This window comes from Macrobrachium rosenbergii, chromosome 13, assembly GCF_040412425.1.
Source record: "Macrobrachium rosenbergii isolate ZJJX-2024 chromosome 13, ASM4041242v1, whole genome shotgun sequence".
Taxonomy (NCBI): domain Eukaryota; kingdom Metazoa; phylum Arthropoda; class Malacostraca; order Decapoda; family Palaemonidae; genus Macrobrachium; species Macrobrachium rosenbergii.
Window position 1 is genome coordinate 18054020 of NC_089753.1, and position 14190 is coordinate 18068209.

General features: G+C 35.9%; 1 protein-coding gene across 3 annotated transcripts in view; it reads right to left on the reverse strand.

The window, feature by feature from the left end:
- LOC136844942 (glutamic acid-rich protein-like) overlaps positions 1–14190 on the reverse strand; it is a 102417-nt gene that overhangs the window by 14288 nt on the left and 73939 nt on the right. For all 3 annotated transcript variants that reach the window (XM_067114347.1, XM_067114346.1, XM_067114348.1), the window contains 3 exons: positions 9718–9927; positions 9415–9534; positions 8095–8365 (listed from right to left, as the gene is read on the reverse strand). In XM_067114347.1, the coding sequence (XP_066970448.1) occupies positions 8095–8365; positions 9415–9534; positions 9718–9927 (601 nt within the window). The remainder of the gene's footprint in view (positions 1–8094; positions 8366–9414; positions 9535–9717; positions 9928–14190) is intronic.

Below are 14190 nucleotides of genomic sequence, written 5' to 3' on the forward strand. Positions count from 1 at the left end.
TCCTTCGTCTGGGGTTAAGACCGACCGTCCGTCTCCTTCAGCTGATTCTTGGTTGGCTAATCACGGCCATATTGTCGCCTCCAAGGTTGTTCCTGTTTCGTCTCCAGCTGCCCCTGCAGGGTTAGACACAGATATGGACAGCCATGTGTCTGTCAAGGTTCACGACTGTACGTCTTCTTTGGCTACTAATGAGCATCACCCAGTTCCTGATTCTTGTGTAACAACGCACTCTGCAAGAGAAGTTTCCTCAAAGGGCCACAGATCTACGAATTGGGCTCCTCCTCAAGAAGTTACAGTCGACCCTCACCTATTCACGGTTCGGGATTCGCAGCTTCACCAGTTCGCAGATTTTCAGTGGAACTTATCCCCAAATTACTGTATTCATGGAAAATTCGGCAATTTGGAGATTTTTCGTTGATAAATATTCACTAATTACTGTATTTTCATGTTAGTTTCATGACTAAATACGTTTTTTATGATAAAAAAATGATTTACTAATTTTTAAATATTAATATTAATGTAAACACAGCAAAATATCAATTAAATGTATTTTAATCCATATTAAATATTAGGACTTGTGAATTACCAGTATTACCCCTATGGACTACGAAGAACACAGGACAGCTTCAATACTGTATGAGACAAAATGGATGTGTCTGAATATAGGGGTAACTTGATTAGTTTTCACACTTAGCTGTAAGTCATATATTTTTAAAGGTAATGTTGTAAAATGACTTTGAAATGATAGTTACGTGTTTTATGATGATAATTTAAGGTATATATATTTGGTGTACGATGATAGTTTAAGGTATACATTTGGTGTCTGAACTATTAAAATAGGCAGTTATAAACATTTTTATAAGGGGTCTTGGTGTTTGAACTATTAAAATAGGCAGTTATAAATGTTTTTAGAGGGGGATGTCAAGTACACAGGGATTTTAGCGATTTGCGGGTGGTTGTGGTTGCTGTCATCTGCGAATACCAGGGGTTGACTGTACAGTCATTTCATCTTCTTCCGCTCGCCCTGCTCAAGAAACAAGGGTTAAGTCCATGGCGGCTGTCAAGAAGTCAACTTCATACCTGAGGGAGCGTTCTCATGATCGGGACTGTTCCTCTCTAAGGACAAGGAGTCCACAGACTCGTTCACATGGCCGTGACCATTTTCCACATAACAGAGTCCTTTCTCGATCATTAGAACGATATACAGTCATGCCCAGTTATTTGTGGGGGATACGGATCACAAACACCCGCGAATAGCTAAAATCCGCAAATACTTGACATTCTCCTCTAAAAATGCTTATAACTGCCTATTTTAATAGTTCAGACACCAAAGACCCCCTCTAAAAACACTTATAACTCCCTATTTTAATAGTTCAAATACCAAATGTATACCTTAACCTTTAATAGACAGGAATCCTCATATGAATAACCATATTTTGCGCTATATTGTTTCAATGAATTTAGTGGGAAAGATGTTCATAGCACTATAATTGTAATTTTGCAAAGAAAAGAGCAAAGAAATATTAGAAAAAACATGTACAGTGAACCCCCAGATTAGTGGGATGCATCCCAACACCCCGAATAGGTCAAACCATAAATGCTTAAAACCCCTCTAAAAACACTTAGAACTGCCCATTTTGACAGCTTAAAGCAAGAAAAACCCTGTAAAAATGCTTATACCTGAGTATTTTAATAGTTTTATCACAAAAAGTGCATTTATTCATCAAAATTATATGAAAATACAGTAATTAGTGAATATTTCTTGGTGAAAAATACTGCGAATGGGCAAATTTTCCGCGAATGATGGCTAGATATGTTCCACAGAGAAACCCGCAAATGCGTGAGTCCGCGAACCATGAGAACTCGAATACGGGGGGTTTACTGTATACCCCACAAAAAGTTACTGCATCTCCCCATCTCAGTAAATCTCATAAATATTTTAAAACAAATATACTGTACTCAGAATTTGTTACTGATTTCAGTTCTCATCTGCTATGATACTGTGTGAGCTGTAATCATAATTTTACAAAATACAATGAAATAAACTATTAGAAAAATCAAGCATAACTTGGTAAAATTAACATATTTTCATGAGTGTCCTGTAAAAGAGGCCTCACACAGGATTATAAATAGTCATTTTCAACTTCCCATGGAAGATAGGGAAAAATTGTTACTTTTTTTTCTTACACCATGTGCATTTGCATGTCTTCCTCTTTCACTGATGTATTTTTCCTTAAATTGCCCAACCTTAAAGTCTGCTGGGTCTGGGGGTGTGTTTGATATATGTTTAGCCCGCCCCTTAAGGGTTAAACTATCAACCTACACCAAATACAGGCAGTACCCGGTTATCGGCGGCCTCAGTTGTCAGCGATCCGGTTTTACGGCGCTTGTCTAGTGACGACAATAACTGGATCTTTGCACCGATATGTACCAATCCCCGGTTACCGGCGCTGATCCCCATTTATCAGTGGCAGACCCCTGGTTATTAGTGCCGATAACCAGGGATCGGCGCTATTATTGCCAATTTTCGGTTATCGGCGATTTTCAGTTATCGTCACGCTGTCGGGAACAGAAAACCCGCCAATAACCAGGGACTGCCTGTATACCTTAAACTATCATCCTAAAACACTTTAATATCATTTTAAAGTCATCTTACAACATTACCCCTAAAAATATATATTTTAAAGTCATCTTACAACATTACCCCTAAAAATATGACTTACAGCTAAGTGTGAAAATTAATCAAGTTACCCCAATATTCAGGCACAGCCATTTTTTCTCAAACAGTATTGAAGCTGTCCTATTTTCTTTTTACAGTGCAAAAGTGGAAACACAAGTAAAGTACTGTACAGTACCTAAATATTTAATATGCATTGAAAAAAATAATTTTATTGATATTTTACTGTGTTTCCATTAATATTAATATTTGAAAATTGTATTTAGTCAAGAAAATAACATGAAAATATAGTGTTTGTAAATTCAATTTTTGTTCGGAGCGTTCTGGGCCTCGACCCACAAGTCCAAATTTTGTTGTGAGGGCCTGGCCCGACAGTAACAATTTCTACCGCTACCCACGCTGGATGGCACCATGGCTGATGCCACGATGCATCCCAGTTTTTTTGTAACTATACTAGTGATAAGATTACAACTCCCATGCAGCGATTCATTCGTGCATTTTTATTTTGAAATATTTACCACATCCATTAATATAACATGGCTAATGGCAAGCACAAGGTCACCGACGAAAGTGGTAGAGTTAAAGAGTGGCAAGCCATCTCAATGGAAACTAAAGTGGCTATAATAAAGTAGTTAGAAAGTGGTGAAAAAATGGTTGACGTAGCGCACCCATTATAAGATGAATTGCTTGACCAATGGCACAATTTTGAAGAACAAAGATAGAATTATGGAGCATGTGAAAAGTGCTGTGCCAATGCAGTCAACAATTATGGCACAATTTTGAAGAACAAAGATAGAATTATGGAGCATGTGAAAAGCGCTGTGCCAATGCAGTCAACAATTATAAGTAAGAGAAGGGGAGGGTGGTACAAGAAATGGAAAAACTGGGTATCTGGATGGAACACCAGAGACAAAGGTCTGTACCTCTTAGCCTGATGCTGATTCAGGAAAAGGCTAAAAGCCTTTTCAATGATTTGAGGCTAAGGCTGGGGAAAGTTCTAAAGATGAAACATTAGCTACAAGTCATGGATGGTTTCATCGCTTCAAAAACCGAGCCATCTTGCATCACATGTCTGTAAGAGGTGAGGCAGCGAGCGCCGACAAAGCAGCAGCCGAAAAATTTCCTGAGACGCTCAAGGAAATCACAGACAAGAGAGGTTATGCCCCTCAAAAAATTTTTAATACTGACAAGACAGGCCTTTTCTGGAAAAAAATGCCAGACAGAATGTACATCAGCCGCAAAGAAAAGACAATGCCAGGATTTAAGGGCTCAAAGGATAGGCTAACGTTACTGCTAGGTGGCAACTGTTCGGGAGACATGATGCTGAAACCTCTCCTCATGCATCAGGCAGCAAATCCACGGGCACTGAAAGATATCACAAAACGTTCTCTACCCGTAATCTGGATGGCCAATAAGAAACCTTGGGTAACTCTTGCTGTATTTGAGGACTGGTTTTTCCATCATTTTATTCCCAAAGTCAAGCTGTAATACAGAGAGAATAACATTCCATTTAAGATTCTCTTAATTTTGGACAATGACCCTGGTCACCCACTGCACTTACATGATTTCTATTTGGATGTTCAAGTTATTTACCACCTAACACAACTTCACTCATTCAGCCAATGGATCAGGGCATAATATCAAATTTCAAAAAGTACTACACTTGCCGTACATATAGGCACGCATTAAAGGAGCTAAGTGACACAGACGTGATCTTACATGACTTCTGGATGGGTTACAACATTTGAAATTGTGTAAAGAACATTGATGCTGCATGGCGTGAAGTAAGCAAGATCAACATGAATGGAATAAGGAAGGCCTTATGCCCACAATTTGTAAATGACTTCAGAGGGTTTAATCAAGAAGAGAAGGAAAAGGGAATCGTTAACAGTCTCGCAGACATAAATGAAAAGTTAAACCTTGACATAGGGGACGAGGACTTTCAAGAGCTGTTTGACAATCATTCAGAGGAGTTGACAAATGAGGACTTGATGGAACTGGAAGAACAGTAAAAAACAGAACATGAAGAAGCACTTGTTCCCATAAAGAAGTTTGAAACAAAATTGATGGCCAAGGGATTTTCTCTTCTAGAAAAAAGTGTTGGACTATTTTTGAGAATCAGGACCCCAATGTTGAGATATTCTCAAAAGTAGCAACATGAGTCAATGATGCTTTCCAGTGTTACCACATCATATACGATGAAAAGAAAAGAAAAACAATGCAGATTTCTTTAGATAATTTTTCTTTAAACCAGTGGCTTCAACCTCAAGAGCCTCCCCAGTGCCTTCAAGCTCAAGAGCCCCCCAACTTCCAATGACTGCTTCCTTCCCAAATGAAGAGAAAAATGATGATGAAATCCTTGCCAAAGAAATCCTTGCCAAAGAAAGCCTTGTCAAAAAAAGCAAAAACAAAGAAGACTTTGACGACCTGCCACCTTGTATGAATTCCACACTGCCCTCCCCTTCTCATCATCCATCACAACAAGCCTATGTCACCAGTCTCAAAGGTAAGAAAACTGAACATGTACTTTACATTTACTGTATTATCATAATTTGTTTAATGTTAGGTCTTATATATCATTTGTATTAATAAAATACTCTAAAGAATACAGTAACAGCACTAGTATTGGGTTTTAGTATGAAAAAACATAAATAGTAATGTATATGCTGACTTTGTGTATATGAAGTTGAACTTATGAACAACATGAACTTATGAACAGCCATTCAGAAAATAACTCGTTCCCAAGTACAGGAGCGTCTGTAATTAATGAATATTTCTTGACGAAAAAGTATGCAAATTACCTAATTTTCTGCAAATAATTTGGGTAAAAGTTCCACAGAAAAACTGCAAATAGGTGAAGCCACAAATCCTGAACCGCAAATAGGTGGGGATTGACTGAACAGCATACCCAAAGGGTTAGGCCCTGATCGTTCTTATGGTCCAGTAGTCAACACTGATGTAAGGGATGCTGCTGATTTAGCTGACAGGCCGGATCAAGAATCTCGTGGCCTGGAAGCAGAAGGCCTTTCCCTCTCAACACAGACAACCAAGAACTATATTAACTACATACGCAGAAGTTGTGGAACTCATTCGTGGATACGATGAATTAGCGGAAGAGACTGTGGCTACAAGTTCAGATTATCCTTCGGGTCTCAAAGCCCTTGTGGGGCCCAAGAAAGAAACAAAGACATTGTTGGAGTTGACATGTTCTTGCCATGCTGACTGTGTTCTTAACCAGATGAATTCTCTCATCTCTGGAAGGGACAACTCTCTTCAGCATAGCAAGTCATTAAGTTGCTCCCTTCTCCTCTTCCATGACATAAACCTTTTTACATAACTCCAAACGTTGCATTGCAAACAAGGCAGGTGGATCCAGACCTAGTTCGTCTAAGCCCACGTCTTTCTTTAGATTAGATCCAGGCAGAGGACACCTCCTTTATGCACCGAGTCGGCTATAATGGAATAGCCTGCTTCTACAGCCTTCCAGGCAGTCTCATGGCTCGATCTGTGGTCAATGACAGTTGGCAAAATTTCTTCTGCTGCCCTGTCTAGCGACAGTGAGGAGAGTGCACCTTTCTTAGACTGTTGCAGTCCAGTGGCAAGACTATTTCTTATTTGGCTCACCTAACAGGAAACATGTGGGCTAATTGGATTTTGAAGAGAAGAGATGCTGCCATCTCTAAGGTCTCCAAGTTTGTTGGCCCTGATTCTACCTGGGCACTGAGGAATGGAGCAGTTCTAGGATCTTCGTCACTCTTTCCAAAGGACCAAGTTGAGGCTGCAGTGGACAGACGAAGAGCCGACAATAATGACTGTCTGGTTCACCAGGATGTTATTAAGTCTTCTGGTGCTTCACGTGCCAATGTAGCTCGACCTAGGTCTCAGGCTGCTTCTTACCCTTCACCGAAGAGATCTCCAGCCACAACAGGTCCTCACAGGAGCTGCCAGCCTTCACCTACACCTGCACCTGCTAAGAGGACAACTCAGCAGCATCCCTTTCAGCTCAGTTCTACCAGAGCCGGGAGAGGAGGCAGAGGCAGGGCTAGAGGAGGAAAATGCCATTGGGCAACTTGGCAGCAGCACGGAGCAGAGATCTGGGTAGTGGATGTTCTATGGGCGGGGTATCTACAGTGCTACCCCACTTTTTCACGCTTCATTTTGTCACAGATTTTTGTGGAACACATTATTCACTTTTCCATGAGGGAACTTTCACTAATTCAAGGATTTTGTAGATAACATTGGTACACTATAAATTATCTTGTATCATAAAAATCTGTATTTAGTCAAGAACATAATATGAAAAAATATAGTAATTAATGAATAAACAGAGTTGCTCTACAAAAAAAAGGCAAATTTGTGATAATTTTAATTGTTTTTACCAATATATAAAGAAAAAGTGACGACTTCAAAAGTATGTACAGGGTTAACTTGATTAGTAGTCAAATGTTCCATAAGACAGATTTATTCAATTTGGATTAAAGATTTAATTTTTATTAACACATATTATATATATTTTGCAGTGTTTACATTAATATTAATATTTTAAAATTAGTAAATCATTGTTATAAGCCTTTTAGGGGAGTATATACATGAGTAACAATTGTAAAAGGATACTAATCTAAGATGACTTAAGAGTATTTTGGGATGATGGTTTGAGATGTACTTTTGTTGATTTGATATTAAATTGTTTTAGTATGATAATTTAAAGTATATTTTTGTTTGAATTACTAAATTAGGCAGTGAACTTTTAAAATAAAACAGTTATAAGCACTTTAGTTTAAGGTGTACAGGGTATTTGGCAGTCATAAGCAGTTATAGGCACTTTTAGTGGGGGAGCACTGTATTCCCCTTCAAGTCTCCTCCTCCTCTCTCCATTCTATCAAAGAACATAGTTCAGGGCTTGGTATAAGATCTGGCTCATTATATGATTTTTTTTACAAATATGGTATATGTTGAATAAAATTAATATGAAACCAACCTGACAAATACAATGGACTTTTTACAAGAACACATTTAAAGATAAAAAACAAAACATGACTGTTTTTGAAACATAAATTCTGGGAAAATTCTATCCTCTCATATATTTTCAAAGCATTTTCTAAAAATCTAAAATTCTTTCATGAAATGTGTTTATAGCACATCAACAAAAAATATGCATAAAAAATATTATTAAATCTTCCATTGATGTACCATAACCATGAATGACAGCAAACTATAATGCTGAGAATACGGTAGTTTCTAAAAGACTATGCAAGGAGAATAGCCTCCTACCCCAAAATATTGGGGAGTGCATGAAATAACAGCTACTGTCAACTTTGCTGAACAGATCTTGCTGAGGAGTGGTACGAGTTACACATTAGGCCCTATCACAAACATGCACTTACAAAAATATGTGAGAATAATTCAAAATGCAATACCTTTCATCTAACTTCTGACTGGAGGATGAGGAATCCTTTGATGATGATGATCTACTGCTAGATCCCCTTGAGGAGGACCGGGTGGTACTAGTCTTCTCCTTTGATGAACTCTTGTCTTCCGATGCTTTGTCTGTCTTGTCTTTAGAAATCTGGCTTTCTGAAGTCTTTCTGGGCACAGGTTTTGTATCTGAGGGCCTTGTGGAAGCAATCATTCTCTCTAGCACATCACTCCTATATGAACTTGACTTTGCAGATGAAAGAGGTTTGGAATCTGCAAAAAAATACTAAAAAATAGTTATCAGCAATAAAATTGGTGGCTTCAAATGAGCGAGAGAGTTTTACTTAAATATAAATTCATAAATAAAACTAGTCTTTAAAAGTAGATACAGTAATGGTAATACAAGAATATTTATTTGACAAAATTTTAAACATACTGTATTGATACCTAGAATATCCCAAAATTAATTTTTATTTTCCCTCTGAAAAATATATAGACTAAAACATCACTTCTACTAAAATATCTTAGACCTTGGAAAAATTTCAGAGATGTGAAGGAAACTGGCAAAATTATATCTTTACTTCATTTGTACATGAAGGTAAGCTGCACTTCTTAACCCAGCTTTGCAATCCTACAACAATTTACAGTATCTCCAAATTACATTTCATTTAGCAACTAATACCAGCGAGAATGTCAGTAGTACTCAGCTATCATTTGGCAACACAGGCAATGATGATGATGGTAAAACTCAAACAGCTGGTGAGTTTAAGAATGCAAATATTATCAGAATGCAAATGAACATGAACACAATGCTCACATTCTAGAAAACAGTAGAGTATATGATAATAATACAAGCCATATAACTGGATAAAATATGTGAAACAAATTTTATTAAATTACAATTTTTACCACAGACGTACCTGTACTATTGGGCTCTTGCAAATGGATAGTGCATTCAATATTTTGATTTTTAGGATTTTCGATAAGGGGTAGTGAACCTGCACATGGAAACTTATCTATCATATCACTTTTGTTCAAATTTGAATCCCTCATTTTCCATTCAATAAATTGTCTAATATATCCATAAAAATGATTTTTCTTAATTTGAGCAAATGAGAAACTATTACGGTACTAGTTAAAAATATTGAGTATTACAATGAATACATTTAATGTAACCTAATTTAAGCAGGATATAAAAAAACCTACAAATTACTAAAAGGAGGAAGTTTGACTAAGAAAAGAATGATCACACGCTTCTGCTAAAACAAATCTGTGAAAAGACCAGGTTAAAATAAACTAATTAATCATGTAACTTTACTTACCCTTTTTCTTAAGAGATTCTACAAATATTTTCTTAAAACCACCTATAGGGTGTATCTTACCCTGAACATCTTTAAATTCCTTATTTGAAATTTTGGCTGCTGTAATGACTACATTCACACCTGCAAAAATTAAAAACAAGATATGGTTATATATACTGATCAATATGAAACTGAATAAAAAATTAATTTCTCTTTCAAATTATGCTGCTGAATACAGTTAATAGCTATGTCAAAGTCCCAAACATCAGCACAGTTATTAAATAAAATACAAAAATTAGGAGAAGAAAGAGTGGGTTTAATTACCTTTTCCAGCAAGTTTTGAGAGGTAGCTCTTGATAAATCTGGGGCAATTTTGGAACAGAGCTGGTCCATCATCTAAAATTAAGGCCTTGAGTCTAGTAGTATTCAAGTTCCCGTACTGATGTGGCTTATTGAACTTGGATTGACGCGGGTTACTTAACCTCACTAATTTGTGCATTGCATCTAATGTGGTGATGAGCACCGTAGTACCCTCTGGAACAGTTGAATAATCATTATAAAATATCCTAATACATTCAATACTTCATTGGAGACTTGTATATTATTGAATACATTACAAGAGGAAGCTGATCACCGTTTCTAAGAATATAATTTTTAAAAATCCTAAGCCCGAAGAGAATACAACATTTTTTCTACAAGTTCTTGATCAAGCTCATGGATAAGAATTTTTACAACCAATGGATAAGCTTAGAGCCAAATGATATACGCAAAAGTACTGCAAAATTTATATAAGATTTGACAAATTCTAGTGCAGTATATAGACTTAAGCTTTATTGATCTTCAAGTCTCTCATTTCAGGATTACTGATAAATGATTTTAGTTTCAAAACACAAGCCTATCTATCTATCTATCTATCTATAGTACAGTATCTATAATATATATATATATACAGGCAGTCCCAGTCCCGGTTATCGGTGGGGTTCCGTTTCTGAGGGTGTGATGATAACCGAAAATCACTGCTAACTGAAAATCGGCGATTTTCGGTGCCTTTTCGGCAATTTTCGGGGCTATTGGTGCCCAAAAGCGCCGATTTTCAGTTATCGGCGCTTCTGTTAGGTTTTTATCAGCGACAATACCCAATTATCAGCGCCGATAAGCGGAAATCAGCGATTTTCGGCGCCGAAAATTGACGATATTTGTCGCTAGACAAGCCCATAAAACCGGATCACTGTTAACCGAGCCTGCCATTAACCGGGACTGCCTGTGTATGTTAACTATATATATATATATATATATATATATATATATATATATATATATATATGTATATATATATATATATATATATATATATATATATATATATATATATATATATATATATATATATATATATATATATATATATATATATATATATATATATATATATATATATATATATATATATATATATATATATATATGCAGTCTCGGTTATCAGCGCAGGTTCTGTTCTGACAGCGTGACAATAAAAGAAAATTGCCGATAACTGATAATCGATGATTTTCGGCACCGATAACAGATCAGTGCCAATACCCGATCATTGGTTCAGCGCTGAAAACCACCAATTTTTGTCTCTAGACAACTGCGGTAAAACCGGATCGCAGATAACTGGGGAATACCTGTATATATAGAATAAACCCCCCATATTCATGGGGAATACGTTCCAGAATAGTTAAAATCCGCAAATACTTAATAACACCCCTTCTAAAAATGCTTAAAATGCCTATCTTGAAAGTTCAAATACCAAATGTATACTTAAAGTATCATCCTACATCAAATATACCTTGGAATTATTATCCTATTACTGTATTAATCTTTGAAACTATATTATTTATATAGTACCTTAAAAATATATACATATGCACTTCTAATCCTTCAAGCCAAAGCAGAGAGAAAGAGTTACCATTTCGATTTATATTCAACAATGCTAGCTGGGGCAAAAGAGAGAGAGAAAGAGAGAGAGAGAAAGAGAGAGAGAGAGAAGAGAGAGAGAGAGAGAGAGAGAGAGAGAGAGAGAGAGAGAGAGAGAGAGAGAGAGAGAGAGAGAGAGAGAGAGAGAGAGAGTTATCTCTTTAATCATTCTGACAACAAAAAATGTATATTTTTTTTCTTCCAAAGATGTATTACCTTTACTACACATCTTTAAATCACTATGTACACACACACACACAACCAGTATCTTTTCCCGAGAGAGAGAGAGAGAGAGAGAGAGAGAGAGAGAGAGAGAGAGAGAGAGAGAGAGAGAGAGAGAGGAGAATGACTTCTTACGATATTAAAAGACTGAAAGCCTTGAGCTTCTGAAGGCAACACTCCTTCCCCTCTGGCCAGTATGTCAAAGTGTCACGTAAATTGACATTTACCCTCCCCCCTTCTTTCTCAAGTCAGCATAAAAAGACTGGGAATCACTATTTGTTTGTTTAAAATGTTAACAAATTTACTACATAAATGGATGGAAAATAATAATAATAATAATAATAATAATAATAATAATAATAATATTATTATTATTATTATAATATTCGAAAATTAATAACTTTTTTATCATAAAAAAATTTATTTAGTCATGACAATAACATTAAAATACACTAATTAGTGAATATTTACTGACGAAAAAGTCAGCGAATTGCCGAATTTTTCGCTAATAATTTATAGATATATATAAGGAAATGTGTTTCATTTTAAATTTACTGTGCATATTCAGTCATAGTGTGATGAACCGAAAGAGGTGCTACAAAGTGGAAGTAGGACGGTCGACAGTTGCAAAAATCACTGCAGTCAGCAGATAGTTCAATTGTTCAGCTGTTTTTGGCTCGATGAAACACAATATTGACGCTGATATGTGAGGCAACCGAGAGTTGGTATGCAAGTACGTAAGTTAGTGTGTTAGAAAAATGGAGATTGTGTCTAATTTGTGTCCAAAAGTTAGGTCTGATTGATTATTAACTGCGAGAGCGATATCGCCCAGACGTGGCTTTGTGTGTTCCAACTTAGAAACCGCAGTTAAGGTAAATCCAGACTTCTTTTTTTTGTGTGGACTGTGAATTCGTGAATTTACCATATCCAAGACACTTATGAATTTGTGGGGAGAATTGGACATAGTCATTTATGTCACTTTAATATTCTATTTTATTGTGTTCTGATTTGACATTGGTTAACCATGCATTTTAGATTTCCATTATTATGTCATATACTTGTGTACTGTACTTGTGGGAGATTACGGTTTGTTTCATTTTCGACAGATGTCTGTGGGGTTGCTGTGGTGATAGAGAAAGGACACTGCAATCTTTGCAGTTTAGTGGTTGTTTCAATGTGGTTGACTTTAAGACTAGACGTATAATGTCTAAGATGGAGTGTGTGGGAGTTTTGAATGAAAAGGCTTTTAGCCAGAGTAAGATTAAATCTTGAATTAGACTATTTTGACTTGATAATTCATTTACTATGCATTTTAATCTTTTCTTTGTTAATCCATTATTTGTTGGGTTTGTTTGATAATAAATCTATTTATGTAGGAAAGATTGTGTTTCCTTAGAATATCCATTTTGAGGATGGTGTTAGCTTAGAGAGAGAGAGAGAGAGAGAGAGAGAGAGAGAGAGAGAGAGAGAGAGAGAGAGAGAGAGGAGAATGAGAGAGACCCTTCCCTCTGGCCAGTATGTCAAAGTGTCACGTAAATTGACATTTACCCTCCCCCCTTCTTTCTCAAGTCAGCATAAAAAGACTGGGAATCACTATTTGTTTGTTTAAAATGTTAACAAATTTACATAAATGGATGGAAAAATAATACATAATAATAATAATAATAATAATAATAATAATATTATTATTATTATAATAATATTCAAAAATTAGTAACTTTTTATCATAAAAAAATTTATTTAGTCATGACAATAACATTAAAATACACTAATTAGTGAATATTTACTGAGCATTCGCCGAATTTTTAACAATTTATAGATATATATAGGAAATGTTTCATTTTAAATTTACTGTGCATATTCAGTCATAGTGTGATGAACCGAAAGAGGTGCTACAAAGTGGAAGTAGGATGTACAGTTGCAAAATCACTGCAGTCAGCAGCAGATAGTTCAATTGTTTCTGTTTTTAAATTCTGATATGTGAGGCAACCCGACCGAGTTGGTATGCAAGTACGTAAGTTCGGTGTTAGAAAAATGGAGGTGTGTCTAATTGTGTCCAAAAGTTGTGGCTGATTGATTATTAAGAAGCGTGTCGCCCAGACGGGCTTTGTGTGTTCCAATCTTACGCATTAAGGGGACTTTCTCTTTTTTTTCTGTGGACTGAATTTGAATTTACCATCAAGACACTTATGAATAGAATTATGTCATTTTACTTTAATATTCTATTTTATTGTGTTCTGATTTGACATTAGTTAACCATGCATTTTAGATTTCTTGCATATACTTGTGTACTGTACTTGTGAGTTTGTTTCATTTTCGACAGATGTCTGGGGTTGCTGTGGTTGACGGGGTTTATGGTTGTTTCAATGTGGTTGACTTTAAGAATTATAATGTCTAAGATGGAGTGTGTGGGAGTTTTGAATGAAAAGGCTTTTAGCCAGAAAATTAAATCTTGAATTCTATTTTGACTTGATAATTCATTTACTATGCATTTTAATCTTTTCTTTGTTAATCCATTATTTGTTGGGTTTGTTTCATAATAAATCTATTTATGTAGGAAAAGATTGTGTTTCCTTAGAATATCCATTTTGAGGATGGTGTTAGAGAGAGAGAGAGAGA